This window comes from Mus pahari, chromosome 18 (genome assembly GCF_900095145.1).
Source record: "Mus pahari chromosome 18, PAHARI_EIJ_v1.1, whole genome shotgun sequence".
Lineage (NCBI taxonomy): Eukaryota > Metazoa > Chordata > Mammalia > Rodentia > Muridae > Mus > Mus pahari.
Window position 1 is genome coordinate 46,919,487 of NC_034607.1, and position 18,829 is coordinate 46,938,315.

The window sequence follows — 18,829 nt, forward strand, 5'->3', positions numbered from 1 at the left end:
CAGGCTGGAGTTATCAAAGAGAAAGGAGCTTCAGTTGTGAAAATGCCTCCTTGAGATCCAGCTGTAAGGCATTTTCTCAATTAGTGATCAAAGGGGGAGGTTCCCTTGTGGGTGGTGCCATCTCTGGGCTGGTAGTCTTGGGTTCTATAAGAGAGGAAGCCAGGAGAAGCAAGCCAGTAATGTACATCCCTCCATGGCCTCTGCATCAGCTCCTGCTTGCTGACCTGCTTGAGTTCCAGTCCTGACTTCCTTGGTGATGAACAGTAGTATGGAAGTGTAAGCCGAATAAACCCTTTCCTCCCCAACTTGCTTCTTGGTCATGATGTTTGTGCAGGAATAGAAGCCCTGGCTAAGACACTGTCTCTTTTCATCGGGATCTGTTGTGGGGAGCCATGGCGAGGGCCTTCACCTAAAGAGCTGCAGTCTAATCTCCCGTAGAAGGCTTCTAGGCACCTGGGTGTCTAAGAGTTTAAGAACCAGATGGTCTGGCCTCTTCACAGGCCCAGGGACCCTGAAACAGCTCCAGCTGTCCCACACATCAGACTTTGCTTCCCCACCCCTGGAGTGGTATGTGGGGCTGCCTATGGCCCAACACCTGCCCTGGGACAGTGTCGGGTAAGTGCAGTCAACTTTCGGCATGCTGCCTCCCTGCGTGGCCAAGCCCTGTGGCAGAGCAGACGCAGGACCCATAATCCTGCAGGATTTATAGCAGGCACTATATTCTAGAGATGAAAAACATCAAATAAGGCATCTCAGGGGACAAAAAGCCAACACCTCACAAAGGGTTCTGATTTACTTGGTCAAGTCTGTCCCCATATAAAGTTGCATCATAGGGAATAAATTTATATAGAAATTATGAAAATAACTGCCTACCTGCCAAATCAATTCAGAAAATGTTTTTCAAAGTACAGGGAAGGCTATTTTTTTTTTTTTTTGTTACCCTCTATATGTATTTGTTCTCAATAAAAGATAAACATAACCCCACAAGCCCAACAAAGCCACTGGTAACATTTCCTGAATGTGACACGTATGAAGACCACAGCCAGTGTTTCTGTCCTGTCACATCACTATGAATTTTTTCTTCAGCTGTGGTCAAGGGACTCCAGCCTGGGGAAGACATTTTCTGCACTATTTGGCTGTGAAAAAGCAGCAAGCTGCTGGTCCCAGGCAGACAATGCTCTTTATAACCGAGGCTGCCATGGAAAGTCTGGAAGGGAGACAGTGCTGTTGTGTAGAAGCTGAGGTGGATATTCATTACCTCTATATCTGGATTCCTCAAATCAGCTTTCCATCCAAACTGCCTCATGAGAGCAAGTCCAATCACTCTTCCTGCCTCCTGCAAAGTGGCAAGTTATAGAAAAGGTAAGAATAGAAGAAAGACGAAAACTTTAAAACAGACAAAAGCTAGCAGCCCGGGGGAGGGGGGGAACCAACTCAGAGCACCTGATGGCAATTTAGTGATATTAAAGTATGCCTCCAAAGATTGCCTAGGCAAGGCGATGGGCTGAATTTTACTTCCTCCATCTTTCAAACCTCCTGGGATCTCTACTCTGGCAAACCTAGATGTGTGACATAAGACCATGACCTGCTTCATGTGATCCTTCTAATAAAGAAATGAACACACACTGAAAGACTAAGCATGACCATCCTATGACCAGATCAGCTTCGTTAGACTAAATCTTTGTGTGATTCTAAGTTTGGTTATAAAGTCCAGACCCATTTTGTGCTACTAAACTTTGTAAAGGTCAACTAAGGAGGTCTTGGGGATGAAAACAGGTGTTCATCTGTGATGGTTTATATGCTTGGCCCAGGGAGTGGCACTGTTGGAAGGTGTGGCCTTGTGGATGTTGTCCTAGCTGTCTGGGAGCTAGTATTCTATCAGCAGTCTTTGATGAAGATGTAGAACTCTCAGCTCCTCCTGCACCATGCCTGCCTGTTTGATGCCATGCTCTTGTCTTGACAATAATGGACTGAACCTCTAAACCTGTAAGCCAGCCCCACTTAAATGTTGTCTTTTAAAAGATTTAAAAGATTTGCCTTGGTTATGGTGTCTGTTCACAGCAGAAAAATTCTAACTAAGACACCACCCTTTCCTAGACAGACAGTCTTTGTGTGCATTGGTGTATTTGTGATCTAGGTCCCAGTGACAAGTCTAAAAACATCACACAAGCAAGGTGGTCCTCAACAGGCATACGGATGTAATAAAGAAGTACTCCCAACATATTAAGACCACAGCATTGGGATTCACAAATGCAAAGGGCGCCTATGGACCTAGAGAAATCTTTATGCAGAAAGCAAAAGAAAGCCATTATATGGAATAGCATACTATTCCTCTGGAGATTCTGGAGCTAAGCTGCAAAGGGACTTGCACTTTTAAAGATGCACAATCCTATGGAGTCAGCTTCCTCATCACCTGTCTGGGCCACGTTACCCGTTCTGTAAGAGGTGTGCTTTTGGAAAGCAGGATCCCACTTGGGAGATGAGCCTACCTGTCCGGTGATGACCTTTCTGACGTTCCCGGTGCAGCGACAGGAAACCCTGAAGGTCATGTCCTCCAGGTCCTGCGCATCGGCGGCCTTCTCTGTGGCACTATTGAGTCTCTGTTCTTGAAGCTCTGTTCTAGTGACAGCTCCCTCTTGCTCCAGTGAGCCTGGCAGAAGTTTGTCCTGCTGGCTTTCTCCATGACTCTCAGCAACCACTTGTATCTCCTCTACTTTTAATTTCTTAGCAATGATAATTTCATTTTCTCCTGCTTTCCGTTTTAGTGGGTTAGAATCCCTTTGGGAGACTTTTTCTCTTTTTGGATCATGTTTGAGAAGTTTTTTCCAAAGTGAAATGGCCTCCAGCCAACTTCCTGGATCATCATTTACAAATCTTTGCATCTCATTAAGTATTCTCCCTAAATGAACAAAATCTCAGTTTACCCATCTTCAAGTTTTATAGACAGTTGTCTATTACATTCCCCAAACCCAGGTTTAATGATCTTTACTTCTTTAAAATACTTTGCTGAATTGTTACACAAACGAGAATTGCTACATGAACAAAATTTCACTTTTATTTGGAATTTATATCATTTGCCCTAAGAATATAAAGCAGAATAAACTTCGCTATTTTACATTCAAAGTTCTAAGTTTTATCAAATTTATAGAAATCCCTTGTATTAGCTTAGAAAAGCCATTTATCCAGTGATAATATACTCAGCTAGATTGTGAGGGTTTTTATTTTTTATTTTTGTTTTTTTTCGAGACAGGGTTTCATCTAAGACCACAGAAAATTTGACATAAATCTTAAGATGAGTTTCCATGAAATTAAACTTCAGATACACAAGCCACTTTTAAGTTAAGGGTTGTCAGCTTGCCAAGCGAACTTGAATCTTTTCTTATAAACAAAAGCTAACAAAAGCCACCAAGATTAGCTGAAAATGATCACTCTACTTCCTTCCAGATGACGGTATGCAGATGACTGGAAAGAAACTATGCTACCCACAAGGCCTCAGCCTCAGGATTTCTCTAATGTTTTTTTCTTCAAGTCTTGATTTCTGTCATTTGCATTTATTTCTTGAAATAGCATCTTACGGATTTATATAATTCTCTGATGTGTTATGCACACAGCAATCAGACTGAAGGTTAAGGCAGGGTTAAATCCTGCCTTTTAAAAATGTCTTTAATCACGATCTTGAAATTATTTATACAACATAATTTTAAAGTTAGGGCATAGTTAAGAAATCTCCTAAGCTCCCTTTATCCATGGTCATAAGTTTGTTGAAAACACTTAAGGTTCTAGGAGAAGAAAATTTTACTATGTAGCAATTTTCCAACTGTATCACTCAGTTAAGATGGCCGTTTTATCAACTTGTGATGCATAATTGCATTCTGATTATTACATGCTTCGGAAAAATCAAACAAATAAAATGAAGCATATTTATCCCTAGAAAGAAAACACATGAACAATAGGTGGCAGGTTCCACGGAGAAGCCATGGGGTCTGCTACAAGCTATGAGAAGTCTGTAAGTGACACAGCACGGGTGTACCTGGAAGTGTGAAATGGAGACACACACTGTTGAGTGGGCAACCTTGGTGTCACATAGCAGGTGGATGAAAGCAACTGGGACACACTGTACCTTTGTGCGGAGGAGAGACTGCAATGGGAAGTTGCTTCTTAATCAACAAAAACAGCCTTTCCGCTGACTTTAACTTCTTCATAGAGGGCAAATCTGAACAGGTGGTGAAAAACACTTTTCCTGAAATATATTCAACCTAGACACAGAAGAACAGGTATTAGTATGGCTGCGGGTCAGAATCAGGACCACTTTCCCCTCTGGTCTTGTATGGATCATCTGTCTTTGGTTAGGTTCTGCAGTAGGTACTGTCAGCATGTGATTTTCCTTGAAACACTTAGAAACACTAAGGTAGATTTTATCATGCCCATTTTCTACATCAGAAACTGGCATTTAGGATAGGCTAAATTGTGCCCTTTCTCCAGCCTTGAGTAGGCTAAACAAACCTTGAGTGCTGGCCACAAAGGGTTTTACAACCTGGCAGGAGTGGCAGCCCTTGATGCATTAGCAATTTCCTAGAGGAGCAGACTGCCTGCTGAGCTTGCTTTGCAAGATAACCCAGCTGAAACAAAGGATGGGGTTTGTGGGCTCTCCCTATAGAAACGCAGTGATGAAAATTAAACTTTGAGCCTTGATCAGAAACTTTGTCTTGGCTCCATCTTTCTCTAGCACCCCGTTCCGTTTTCACTTCCAGCCCCCTTTCAGGTAACCCAGTCCATCCGTGGCTCCTGGACAGCTACACTAAATAGTCTGTTTGAGGTCGTGTAGTCAGACTATTTATTATGCTACTTCTTGTGAAGTACACACCTATGTGACTGGAAAATATGGAGACAAAATATTGAGTAATTACACTGCCAAACCTCAACCGCTGCTTAAAAGTAGGCAAAAAAAAAAAAAAAAAAAAGGTGTTCCACACAGCACAAACTAGGTGTCTAAACCAAGGCAGATGTTTCTTAAATCTTTCCATTGCCCACTAGGGAAAATACTGAACTACAGCAAATAATGAACAGTAACGCGACAGACATGTAAAATAAGATATAAAACTCATAAGACAACCCCCAGTACATCTGATAAGCTACCCCAGTATTTTAGCATTGAACATGGAAGCCACCATTTTCAAATATTGGGAGGAGACTCTTGTAAGAGCCCGGAAGCAGAGGATTCCAACCAACAGGAGCAGGTGCAGAAGCAACAAAACCTTGGCTGCAGCAAACTGTCAGATCCTGGCATTGCTGGCTGAATTATGCTGATTGATAATGTCAGGGGGACGATGGCATAGCTTAGGCCAGCCTGATGTATGGCCATGAAATCCTGAGTACCACAGATGGTAATGGACAGCCATTAAAGATTTTGATGAGAACTATGACAGCGATGATTTAGCTGACAGAAAAATTACCTTGAAGGGGCATAGAAGGCTGGTGTAGAATGTGATGCTGGAGGGAGAAATAGATTATTGCTGCAGTAGGAACGATGGGGCCCATGGCCACGGCACAGGAAAGCAGACAGGAGTGAGGCATCCACATCACACAGAGAAAGTCTTCGGGGTGAGCATGTGGTAGAGTGGGGAGGAAGGATGGGAAACTCACAGATCCACAGGGAACTGAATGTGCTAAATGTGGTGTAGGAAATAGCCTGTGGTGAAAAAGGGATCCTAAACTTTCTAGCTATCATTACGTTCAGGGAGGATACTGATGGCCCTGGAGTTCTTTTTTTCATACTGGTCATGGCTGGAACTAAGGTACCATGGGATGTGGGATACCTTGTACTACAGGCTGAATGTGTACCCCAAGGGTCAAGTAAGGGAGGCTGGCCATTGTGGTGATACTGAAAGCCAGCAGAACTTTTAGACTTAGCCTAGCAAGCAGTGATTGGGTCACAATGACCTTGAAACCAATGCTGGATACTGCTGGGTCTCATGACTGCAGCTACTTCCCAGAGAAGCAGGTTGCTTAAGAGAAGCTTGGATCCCACCCATCTCCTGCAGACACACCCCTCCTTCTGATAGGCTCTCTGAGCTTCTCCATCTCACTGTACAGATGGGTGTGGCCATTTCAGTCACTATCCATGCTATTTCAACTTTCTGCTACCACAATGATGAGTCAAATAAATCTCATCTCTTTCTATGGTACCTAGTCCCAGCTATTCTACCACACCATGCAGAATGAACTAAGAAACCACGTGCTTAAGAAATTATCATTCAGGGGCTGGAGTGATGGCTTAGCAGTTACCAGCACTGATTGCTAATCCGACTCCCAGCACCCACACAGGGGCCACAGCCACTTGTAACTCCAGTTTCAGGGATCTAATGCTTTCTTCTGACCTTTGCAAGCACACGACCTACACATGGTACACAGACACATGCAGTCAAAACATCAATACACATAAAATAAATCATATTATATATATATATATATATATATATATATATATATATATATATATATGATTTGGTATGCAACTTAACCTAAAATCCTTCCCAAGATCCTGAAGAAACAAACGTACTTTACTGAAGATGAATGGTTTTAAGACTGAAGTAACAAAGACAAAAGAGATAGATAGCTTAGTGGTTAAGAACAGTTACTGTTCTTGCAAAGGATGAGGTTCCTAGCACCCTGTTTGCAAAGATCTGTAACTCCAGTTCCAGGGGATCTGATGCCCTCTTTTGACCTCTAAGGGCACTGCATAAATATGATACAGCTCAATGCAGCAAAACACTGATACACATTTTGAAAGAGATTAAAGTAATAAAAATAAGAAAACAAATATAAAAGTCTAGACCAGGGTTTTACTTAAGTGGCTGGGGATCTAGACGTTTATATTTCCTAACTGTTCAACGAGTTTGGCTTCTTTTACTTCTCTGAATATTAAGGAAATTAGTTTATACAATAAGATTTTCTTAAACTATCTTCTTTTTAAAAGAAAGGTTTGATAAGAGCGTGACGGGGTATCAAGGGATGTAACTGAAAGCTTAACGTATGCAGGATGTTGATTAATTAAAATACCAAATCCAGAATCAAAACTCAAAGCAGTGCTACCATCTTTAGAATTTATGTAAGGTCCACTAGATGTTTTACATGTGAGAAGCACTCTATCAGAAGTAGTTTACTGATTCAGTCACCCGTGAGGATCACACAATCACATATGTGAATACGAGCATTGTTCTCTTTGTGAATATTAACATCATTGTGAAGGAGGAGGGAGAATGCATTAGCATTCTTAGCTCCTCCCCACAGTTACCTGGCAACAGCCAGGTATGCTCCTCCCCCCAGTTACCTGGCAGAGCAGCCAGGTAGGCCTGGCCTGCTATAAAGGGGCTGCTTGCCCCCTCCTCTCTCTCTCTCTCTTGCCTCTTGCTCTCTTGCTCCAGTATAGAACAGAGTTTATTCAGGGCATGGGGAGGGGAGTTAAGAGGGTAGCAGAGACAGAGAAAGGCAGAGAGAGGGAGAGAGTAGAGAAGTAGAGGCTGGCCATGACCATGTGGAGAGGTGGGGAAGGGAATGGGGAGAGATGGGAAGCAAGAGCAAGAGGCAAGAGAGAGAGAGGCCAGAGAGAGAGGATGGGGCAAACAGCCCCTTTTATAGAGGGTCAAGCCTACCTAGCTGTTGCCAGGTAACTGTGGGGGGGAGGAGCAGACCTGGCTATTGCCAGGTAACTGTGGGGAGGAGCTGAGACAGAATGCTAACAGAATGACTTTCCCATATTTAAGAATTCATCAACTGCTGAAGTGGTGGCTCAGCGGTGAAGAGCGCGGGCTGTTCATACAGAGGATTGGGGTTCAATTCCCAGCACCCACAGGGCAGTTAACAACTGCTGTGGGAACTGGCACCTCTCAAGGACATACACGCACACAAAAACACCAAAGTAAGCAAACAAACAAAACACAAACAAAAAATGAAAAAAAAAAGCTAAAGTAGTTCCTCTTTTCTCTAGCTTTTTTCATTGCTTTGGGGTAGGATGTATTTTTATTATCTGTAGTTACGTGTATGTGTATGGATAAGCACATATGTGTTCGGGTGACATAAGAGAGGTCATAGGCGTCGCAGTCTCCTGGAGTTGAAATTACAGGCAATTGTCAACCACATGACGTGGGTGCTGGGAACCTCAGATTCTCTGCAAGAGCAAGGCTGTGCTCTTAGCATTGCCCTAGCCTTTTAACTTATCTCTTCATTTTAAAATGTTATTTATGTGCACGTGTGCACGCCATGTGTGTTGTCTGGGTGCCCATGGAGGCCAGATAGATGCTTTGGAGTTGGAAGTGGGTGTCAGCTGTCTGAATGTGGGTGCTGGGATCTGAACTTAGGTCCACTGGAAGAGCAGCTACCACTACCACTACTTCTTAATATGTATTCATCTGTGTGAATGTGTATGTGTGTGACAGTGCGTATGTGGCAGTCAGAGGACAACTTGAGTCAGCTCTCTCCTTCCACTGAACTCAAGGCTGGCACGCTTGGCAGCAAGTGCTTTTACCTGTGAGGATCTCTTAGGCCTTGGTTTATTGCTTCTAATTGATCATATTCAATTATAATACTGCAGAGTAATAGAGCATTTTCATCTCAATATCTGTTACTTGAAAAGCTATTTACAATTTGTTCCTCTCATTTTGAATCCATTGAAAACAAAGTGTCTAAAGCAACTGGTCTAATGCCTAACACCTCTAGATGAGCTAAGGGCCCTTCCTAGTGTGTCTTAAGTGGTTAGCACTTTTATCTTTCCTTTTACATTTATGGACTCAAGTTTAGCCTAAAGATTAGTAGATGTTTAAATTTCGGTAAACCACAGTATCACTGGGAGGCAACAAAGCTCTTATTCTACTGATACTATTTAGACTTATGGTAGATTTTTAAAGTACTAAGTGATATGTGGTGGTATCTAAGTTTGTTTTGGTTCATTTTATAAGACAGAAGTTAAAAATAGATTTAATTTTCAAAATGTCATCAAAATGAAAGAAAAGTAATGTACAGAATCTTGAAAGGCTTATACAATCATTCTGTCCCTTGGAAATAACTATGAAACAACCCCCTTAGCTTCAACTATCCCCCACTGTCATGACACTATTAAAAAACGAAAACCTACTTGGCCTCCTAAAGGCTTGGGTTAATAGTCTCTGCTGTGTGGATTTGTGAAGATCAATGAGTCAATCGGCAGAAGCCTGTGCTTAGCTAGCACAACATCACCTCCACTACATTCAATTTTATTTTAAAGACAATTATTGCTACTATGATCCTTACCAAAAATTAGTGTTTAAGACATTACATATTGTATAAAGAGGTTTTTTTTTTTTTCTGTACTGAGAGTGATCTAAATGTGTATGTTAAATATTTTAAAATATCCACATCCCTTTAAAGACATGTACCCCACCACTGGAACAAGGGAAGCAAGCTTCAATCTGACCATCAGGAACCCAGTGTGCAGGAAATACAGAAGACGGAGTCCCAGGTTTCCAAATCCCCAATATTTCTGTGCTGGAAATATAATGCTCTATGCATTATGGGAGGGAGGAGCTTTCTAAGCAGAGTTTCACAGTGGATTGGTGTTACCGAGGAAATGAACTTCTTCTAAACATGAACCTGGGTCCTAGTGTGCCCCTGCACAATCTTTGACTTTCTCTCCCTGGAAGCTGTCTGCCACGTTAGAAGGTAGCAAGAAATTCTCACAGATGCAGTCCCTCTCTCTTGGGCTTCTGAACCTCCAGGACTGTAAAAAGCATATTTCTTTTCATTATACAGTATTCAAGATGCAGTATTCACTTACAGTGATACAAAAGGACCAAGACGTAGAGGAACACATCAAGTCATGCCGTTGGAATGTTAGTGTCTTAGTTACTTTTCTATTACTTCGGACAGACACCATGACCAAGGCAGCTTTTAAAAGAAAACAATTGGGTGTTTGCTTAAAGTTGCAGAGGGCAAGTCCATGATCATTATGGTGAGAATTACGGTGGAAAGGCAGGCAGGCAGGCAGGCAGGCAGAGTGCTGGGGTAATAGCTGAAAACCTAAAATCTTATCCTCAAGATGGAGACAGAGAGAAGGGGGAGAGATGAGACAATGGCGCTCGCCCCCCCCTCACCCCTCCCCACATACTCGCCCCCTCACACACACACACCACACACACACACACACACACACACACACACACACACCACATACAAACACACACACACACACACACACACACACACACACACAGACTGAGAGACGGAGACAGAGAAAGGCTGGACCTAGCGTGGATGGGCTTTTGAAACTCTGAGGCCCATCCCCACTGACACACCTCTTTCAAAAGGCCACACTTCTTAGTTCTTCCTTAACAGACCAACAATTGGGAACCAAACATTCAAATATCTGAGCCCAGGAGGGATCAATCTAATCCAAACCACCACAGTTAGGGAGTCTAGACCAGGGTAACTTTGTATCCAATCCAGGATGTGGAGTTCATGGGCACCTGAAGTGGCAACAAGGTGTCTGAAAAGGGGAATGAGTATTTAACTAATAGCCACTGACAGGGCTATCAGTGACCCTGCTGCATAGCCATGGAGGGTCACGTTGAGCTAACTGGCCCTGTTGAGCTGAGAATAGCTTAATATTTTTTAAAGACTATAAATACAACAGCAAAGACAAAAAAAAAAAATCATAGAAATCACACGTGACTAATCAAGCTACTGGACAGGAAGTGTGACAGAAGCCAATTGTGAGGCACACAGCTTTTATTTTACAGATTGCTTTAGCTCAACAGTCACTTTAACATGAAAATTCTGAGAGAAATTCAGGTAAATTTATGCATTAGATGAAAAAAACTATAAACCAATCACAATGTGTGGATAGCATTTAAATCCTTACTAACACACAAAGTTAAAAAGAAAAGTGGTATTATAAATGAATTCAACTTTGAATACTAATTAGGTATTTGTTGATAAGGGATGATTTTTTTTTTTAGCTATGTAAATGATAAGGTGGCATTTTTAAAAGCTTCATCATCTCCTTTACATTGCACTATATGCTCTGCTCTGAACATCATAATCTAGAGATACATAAATCCCACGGGTTGGACGTGTGGCAGGAGAGATGAATGGAGCAGAACTCACTGTGTGTTGATCTCTAAGGCAGCTGGCTGAGGAGCATGGAGAATTCACCGGATCATTCTGTTTGTTTCTGTGTCCGTGAAAAGCATCAGAAAGGAACGAACACACAGGAGGCTTTCTGCTGCAAGCCGTTTTGGTGGATTTAGCTGAGTGACAGCCCCTGGGAAGGGAGTGTGGGTTCCTGTTCCAATGCATACACCTGGGCTCATCAGCAGCCTACTGAAGGAAAAACCTTCTGGGGGCTCGCACTCAGGAATATGCACCTCCAACAAGCTTCCCCGGTGAGTCGTAACATTCACTAAAGTCATGAAAACACTGATTAAAAGTAAACAGTCACTTCTGAATTAATCTGTTTTATAAATTCAGATGTTTTGAGTATTAATTTTCTTCCAGCAAACCTAAATTTCTAGGAGACTCTTCTCACCACAAGAATGATCTTTAAAAAAAGATATATTTTTAGTTATTATTAAGTATACACTGTTCTGCCTGCATGTATGCCTGCACACCAGAAGAGGGCACCAGACCTCATAATAGATGGTCATGAACTACCATGTGGTTGCTGGGAATTGAACTCAGGACCTCTGGAAGAACAGCCAGCGCTCTTAACCTCTGAACCATCTCTCCAGCCCCACAAGAATGATTTTTAAGTGTCCTTGTACAACTCATTTTGTGGGAGAGCATTTATGGAGCACCCACTGTTTGCTATGCACTCCAGGCTATCTATCTTGAGTTGAGTGACATCATGAAAGTTATCAGCCAAGGAAAAGTGAGGCTTAGAAAACTGAGCAGCAGTGCTCGCTTCGGCAGCACATATACTAAAATTGGAACGATACAGAGAAGATTAGCATGGCCCCTGCGCAAGGATGAGACGCAAATTCGTGAAGCGTTCCATATTAAAAAATAAATAAATAAATAAATTTAAAAAAAAGAAAAAAGAAAAAGAAAACTGAGCAGTTTGTCGTGTTACGTTCTTCCCTGTGGCTTTACAGCATAGCCTCACTCAGTGCTACAGTGTACTGTACTTGGTCCTCCACGTCTGCCCCCTTGGTGGAGTCAACATCTCAGACAGAAGATATTTAGGAAGTAAATACTGAACGTGCGCAGACTCCTCCTTTGCTATTATTTCCTAAACAATTTGCTTAACGGCTGACACAGCATTAGTGCCCTCTGCTATCTGGAGAGTGTTCACATGAGCAAGTCATAAGCACTACTTTGTATATAGACTTGAGCAACCATGCATCTGTGTACAGGTGTTGGAGCCCAGGCTGAGATAGACCAGGCCTTTGACAGCTCTCACCTAATAGCCAAATGGTCCTTGGTTAAGGGTTGTGTCTCTCCCTCACTCCCAAGGTTGCTCTATCTCTCTCCACCCAAGACTGCCCTGGGAATCATTTGATCTCTGCCCTGGGATGACACCTGGGGCTATTAAAAGGTATCTGGCATTCCAGAGTTGCCCAAAACAAACACCTTGGAAGTCCTGGACTTCAGAGACAAGCCATGTGGTGTTCCACCAAGATTCTGAGATAAATCACAGGAAGTCTCACACCTGCAATTAGCATTCCTCCATTTTGTCCTTCACTCTGTTTCTTTTGATCAAGCTTTAACCCCTCCCTATCTCCTCTCCTTGTATGCCTTAAAAACTGGGCTTTTAGTCTTCAATAAACGAGACCGTGACAAAAGCCATCTGTTGCATGGTCTCTCTCTCTCTCCCTCCCCCCCCACCCCCCCTTTAGGCTTGATCCCCCTCAGACTCGTCCCGCAGGCCGGGAAATACAGGGAGGTGTCTTAGATATCAACATCCTCAGACATCAAGGTGAGACAGATCAGAAGAACCCACCCCGGGGCAGAAGGTAAACTTACCGTTGCAGTACGGTTAAACACTGATATCAGTGATTGCAAATCACTTCCTACAAATAACCCTCTTAATGTTTGTGTTCCCTTTAAATAAGCTGAGGTGTTGGGGGCTGGGGAACATTGACTCCAAGTGCTTCAGACTGCTTCTGGCTGCTTTTTATCAAGGACAGTCAGTCAGTTGTGAAACTGGACTGCCCTAATACCTAACACGCCATTGAGGTCTTGAGGAAGGTACACGAACCACAGCTGCTTGCTGCAAAAGCAGACATCATTTAAAACGCTACTTCAGCCACGGCTTTTTCCAATGCCTTGCATGGGACCCATTATTATTATTATTATTATTATTATTATTATTATTATTATTATTATTAAATCTTACAAGTTGTAAACTACAGATGACCCTGCTTACCCTGAACTTATTTTTACTCAGGCCAGAGGGAGAGCCACACTGCCTGACAGCCCAGCAGAAGGCCAGTGACTGGTACAAACAGACTTTCATGTGCTGTTGGAAGATTTCCTGAAATGATTTTGTCTTTCAAGGAGACAAACAGAAGACTTTTTCTAACAATCTTAAATAACCAGGCTGGATGACACACTGTTATTTCCACACGAAGCTCGCCAAGTTAACAAAACAAATTTCTGGGCCTCAGTATGTAAAAGTAACTTTTATTTACCAGATATAATGATCTCCAGGGTCTCCTGCCTCTGTCTGCTAACCTAGGCTTAGTCCTGGAAGCTTCTAGCTGCTGTACAATCTAATCCAGGCCTAGAATGTTTGCAGCCTCTGAGACTTGCTGATGAATAAACTCACCCTTTCTAGTTCTTTCTGAAAATCTGGTTGGCTGGTTCAACTCAGCTGTTCTGGCTCAAACTCCTCTCCAAGCTGATTGATTCTATCTTCTCTCTCTCTCTCTCTCTCTCTCTCTCTCTCTCTCTCTCTCTCTCTGCCTCTCCTGGATTGCTCTGCTTGGCCTCATACTAACTTGGGCAATCTAATCTTCTCCCTCCTTCTCATTCTCTAGCTTGCTCTGTCTTCCCCCGTGTCTAGCTTGTTCTCTGGCTGCAACCTATCTCTCTCTAACTGTCCAAGTATAACTGTCCCCCCCCCCTCTCTGCCCCCGTTCAAGTAGCTTCCCTTTCCTCTCTCTTCTCTCGTGAGTTGGGCATGTCCCTGTTCTGTGAAATCTTTCTCTGTTTCATCACCTGCCATTCAATTAGACATCACTTTCAAACATGGCTGCCTCCTTCTACAAACTAATTTTACTTTCATTGTTTGGGCTTAAATATGCATGCTAAGGGCGTGCCTGTATTCCAGTCAGGGGGATTAAAGGTATGTGCTAAGAGCTGAGCCACACCACAAGTAGAAACAAGTTTTTTTTGTTTGTTTGTTTTTTGTTTTTGTTTTTTGTTTTTTGGTAAATAGCACAATCTTGGGGTTCACAGTGTGATCAAGTGCCCTGCAACATATATATGGCCACATGTGGCTGGGCTGGACATTATATAGTTATGCCTGGTTTCAGAATCTGAATATCACCAACATCATTTTGTAATTGTATAGCTTGAATACATCATTGGATTCACCTGGTTAAGTCCCGGTATTAGTTTTGTAGAGGACCCGTGTTTGCATCCTAGCACCCATGCAGGGCAGCCGGAAATCACCAGTAACTCCAGCTCCAGGGAGATGAGCTGACAGTTCAGGTTTTCACTAGTACTCTGCAGTCAGATGAGCACACACACAATTAAAAGAAAAACAAACAAACAAACAAACAAAAAAACCCGATGAACTTTTGATCCTTGATGAACGCAGAGATTATTATTTAGATATTTAATTTAGATTAAATTTATTTAGATTAAATGCTATTCTTGGCCACTCTCCCCACTGCACTTGCACCTCCATCTCCACCATCTCCATCCGCATCTCCACTATCTAAATCTGGATCCTCACCATGGCAGAGAGTCCTTTAGTGGGCTTCGAACACTGCTCCCAGAGGCCAACAGCTAGTTTGGTTTTAGCAAGCTTCCCCTTTCCAAGAACACAGTCACACACAAAAGTCCCGACCTATCCTATTACATCCTTTCCCTGTTTTCAAGAACCCAGTTTGCACATCCTGGTACCTTTGAAATCTGTTCACTAGTCACTCACTGAAACGCACGGGTAGCAGGGGAGAGTTCTTGTTCTAGCTACAATTTACCACGTGTGTTTTGTACTGGGCATGTCTCACAGCCGTCCTACAATGTAAAACCCAACCCTGTCAAGTAACAAGACTCAAACAAGTAAGCCCGGAAAGTGTATCTGCATCTAAGGTATAAAGGAAGGATTCGAACTCTAGCTATTGCCATGTCAGAGTCTCTTTTTTAGGAATCCGGGACAAAACTGGCTTCCGCGCCCCTCTGTTTAAAACTTTGGCTGTGACAGACGTCCAAGTGCAAGTGACCATACTGGATAAAAAAACGAAACCTCCAGAGCAGAGGGTTGTTCTCAGCAGTCAGCAAAGGTCCTGGGCGGGGCCCACTGCACGCCAAGGATGGGGTGCTCACAAGTCCTTCCCGGGCCTGAGCCCCAAGCTGGCGGCAAGAGGGGACCCGGTGCGAGCGTGGCTCCCCCCGAGCACGGTGAGCCCGACTCACCTGCGTGGCCTCCAACCGCGCGCGCACCTCCCGCATCAAGAACGGCTCCAGGCCGCGGCCCGCGGTGCAGAAGAACCGGGTGCCGCCGGCGGGGACAGAACCCGGGTCTGCCGGGGCCGCCGCCATGGCTCCGGCGCGACCCCGAGACCCGGTCACGTGAGCTCGGGAGCGCGCCTGGGAGCCTTCCGTGGAACGCGCACCTGAGCGTCGCCTTCGCAGGCCCGCCCCCTATGGGACGTTCCCGAAACTACAGCGAGCCTCCTGCAGCCAGGCATCTCTGCTAAGGATCTTGGGGATGCTGTCCTTACTGTCTTCATCAAAGACTGGGCCAAACCCATGAACTCGGGGCCAAGAGCAGAAATTCTTGTTCTCTAGCAAAATGTCTTTGTGTTCAAAATGAAACTTGCTACATTTCTTGAATCTGGCCAATCACCTAGGTAAATAATGAATGTGCCATCCAGTTTAGTCTAATCGATTTGAGCTAGTGACAGTATTTGAACGGTATTTTTTTTTTTTAAAACCTCTTGAGTTTTAAAATGACGAAATTTGATATAGATAGAATAAAATCTATCTCTAATTCAACGACGTTAAATTAGCTATGTAGTTCTATGTTGAATCAGATATTAGAAACTGTTAAAGGAATGTTTCTCCAGGTCCAGAAATGGATGCCAGTGGGTAACTGACATTCTCTTGGCCCTTGACCAGTGGTCAGCTCCTGAGAGGTTGGGGCAGTAGAGCAAAGTTCCTTACGGAGTCCTGTCACCTGAGCTTTTCCAAAGGTCAGTTCTAAGTTGTTTCATTTGGTGACTCACCCTAGACCTGTCCCAAAAAATAAAAATAAAAGAGGGACAACACCTGAGGAATGATACTTGAGGTTGTCTTCTGGCCCCTCTGTGTACAAATGCACATGAACCCCGCACACATATTTTCCTGCATATGCATACGTGTGTTTATACACACATACATACATAGTCTGTACTAAAAAAATAACCTCAGATGCCTTCAGATGAATCTAACTTATCCAGCTGCAATTTGCCACTTGAATATTACTTATTCAACATTCAGGAAGTTGGAAGTCAACAGAAACAGTTTTAGAACAGACAGAGTTTAATTCTTTTCCATGTTTGTCAGTTCCGCATATTTCTATAATTTTAGTCATTTTGATCCCACCTCAAGGTACACTTTTTAAAGTGAAGTAGCTGTGAGCATGCAGTGTGGGGCATTTGCTTCACACTTTCTCCATGTTTTGATGTGATTGTCGATTCCTTTCATTTCAAGGGTGTTTAATGTATGCAATTGACTATCAGAATGCAGATGTTTTAGGCTGCAAGATTCCTGGGGAGATGATAATTTCATTCATCTGGATACCATAGTCATACGCAGGCTTACTCTTGGTAGATAGTAGGTTAGTTTGGTGCTGAATTGGATGCAATTCATTGGCATAAGACTAAAAGAAAGACCAACACAGGGGATCTCTCTCAGCTAGGAAGATTGCTATAATTGCCTATGATGGTTAGTTTTTTTCAACTTGATTCAACTTAAAATCACATACAGTCCTCAACCAAGGAATCATCTAGATCAGGTTGGCTTGTGCTCATGTCTCTGGAGGATTGTCTTGCTAACTGAAACAGCCCACTGTGGGTGGCACCATTCCCTAAGCTGGGAAGGAGTTTCTGCTTATAAACAGAAACAAAGCAAGCAAGCCTCCACGTATTTATCCTCTTTCTGCTCCCGGGTGTTGAGGTGGCGCATTAATTCCATTACCTGGAACTGTAAGCCAAACAAACCCTTTTCCCCCCTAAGTTGCTTTCAGTCAGGCTGTTTTATCCCGGCAACAGAAATGATACTAGAACACCATCCTATCCGCAGTGGCTGTTGTGAGCAGGCATGGAATAAAGGAATGGGAGTGTGGGCAACAAAGTAGGAAAGTTGGGGTGCTAAAGGGTAGGAGATCACGGCACCCCTGAACTTCTTTGCTACATTGCTTGTTACTTTCCTTCTTCCTGTCATCTCAGCAACATATTCTGTAGTCATGAGGAATGTCCCTCAGAATTACCAGGATGCTCTTTCAGCATCATTCTTGCTACTACCCTTTCCTCTATACTAATGCTGTTGAGTGTTGGGTCCCAGCCTTGCCTCCTTTTCCCCAAGAGATTAAGAACCATTGATAGAGCCAATTGCAGGAATTACTTTTCTCCTTGATGCAGCAAGATACATGATAGTAGAAATGTCTTCGTGGTGGAAAGAATGATTGAGCACATGATTTCAGAGGGGACAGTCTATTGTGGCCCATATCTTGGTTAGTTTTTACTGTTAACTAAAGTCATCTGGGAAGAGGGTACCTTGAAGAATTGTCTCAATTGTAGTGGCATTGTCTTGACTCCTAATTGCTAGGTTTTTTCTCTTCCTTGGTGACACAGAGAAAGGCCAGATTAGACCAGATAAAAAGTAGATAAAGGCAGGTTTATTAGGAGCCAGCTCTTGGGTGGGTTCACCAATCTCACAGGTAGAGGTCAGTGAAGTCACACATCAGGGCTAAAGCAAGGGGTTTTACAGAGCTTCAGTGAGGAGCGATGTGCTAGTTAGGAGCTGAGATTGTGTCCACACATGGTAAAAAAAAAAACAAAAAAACAAAAAAACTGAGTCCCCAAGTAGATTCTCTTGGGTGGGTTACTGGAAATGGGGAGACAAGGAGTGATGACAGGCTAGCCCCAAGTTTTCTCCAAGCTGATGGGCTGTGGGGCTAGGGTTTGGGGAAGGAGGGCAGACAGGGTTTCCCAGCTTATATGGGGAGATGAGCAGAGGTTTCAGCCTAACACTGATTGGTTCAGGAGAGCACAGTCCACTGTCTTGGTTCCATTCCTGTATAGGAGGGTCTGTGCTGTAGGGAAAAGCTAGCTGATCTTGAGCAAGTGAATGAGCAGCATCCCTCTGTGGTTCATATTTTAGTTCCTGATTGAGTTCCTGCCCTGGCTTCTCTCAGTGATGGGCTGTGACCCTGTGACGTATGCACTTTCCTCCCCGAAGTTGATTCTGGTCATGGTGTTAATCACAGCAACAGAAAGCAAGTTAGAACAGCAGGAACAACGTGACACTGGGAAGGGAGTAAGTGGTTGGTATGGCTAGGGCTCCTCACCTCTTTTTTTTTTTTTTGTCTTTTATTATTATTATTATTATTATTATTATTATTATTATTATTATTATTATTATTATT

At 43.3% G+C, this 18,829-nt stretch overlaps 1 protein-coding gene and 1 non-coding gene across 2 annotated transcripts in view; one reads left to right on the forward strand and one right to left on the reverse strand.

Annotated features, from left to right (window-relative positions):
• The window catches only part of Thumpd2 (THUMP domain containing 2), a 41,874-nt gene extending 26,133 nt beyond the window's left edge, over positions 1-15,741 (reverse strand). The window contains exons 1-4 of the mRNA XM_021218305.2: positions 15,616-15,741; positions 4,121-4,256; positions 2,490-2,899; positions 1,259-1,336 (exon numbers count right to left, since the gene is read on the reverse strand). Coding sequence (XP_021073964.1) covers positions 1,259-1,336; positions 2,490-2,899; positions 4,121-4,256; positions 15,616-15,741 — 750 coding nt within the window. The remainder of the gene's footprint in view (positions 1-1,258; positions 1,337-2,489; positions 2,900-4,120; positions 4,257-15,615) is intronic.
• On the forward strand, positions 11,925-12,031 carry LOC115062541. Its single transcript, XR_003842483.1, has one exon. It is a non-coding gene; the product is annotated as a U6 spliceosomal RNA (small nuclear RNA).
• Positions 15,742-18,829: the final 3,088 nt, after the last annotated feature.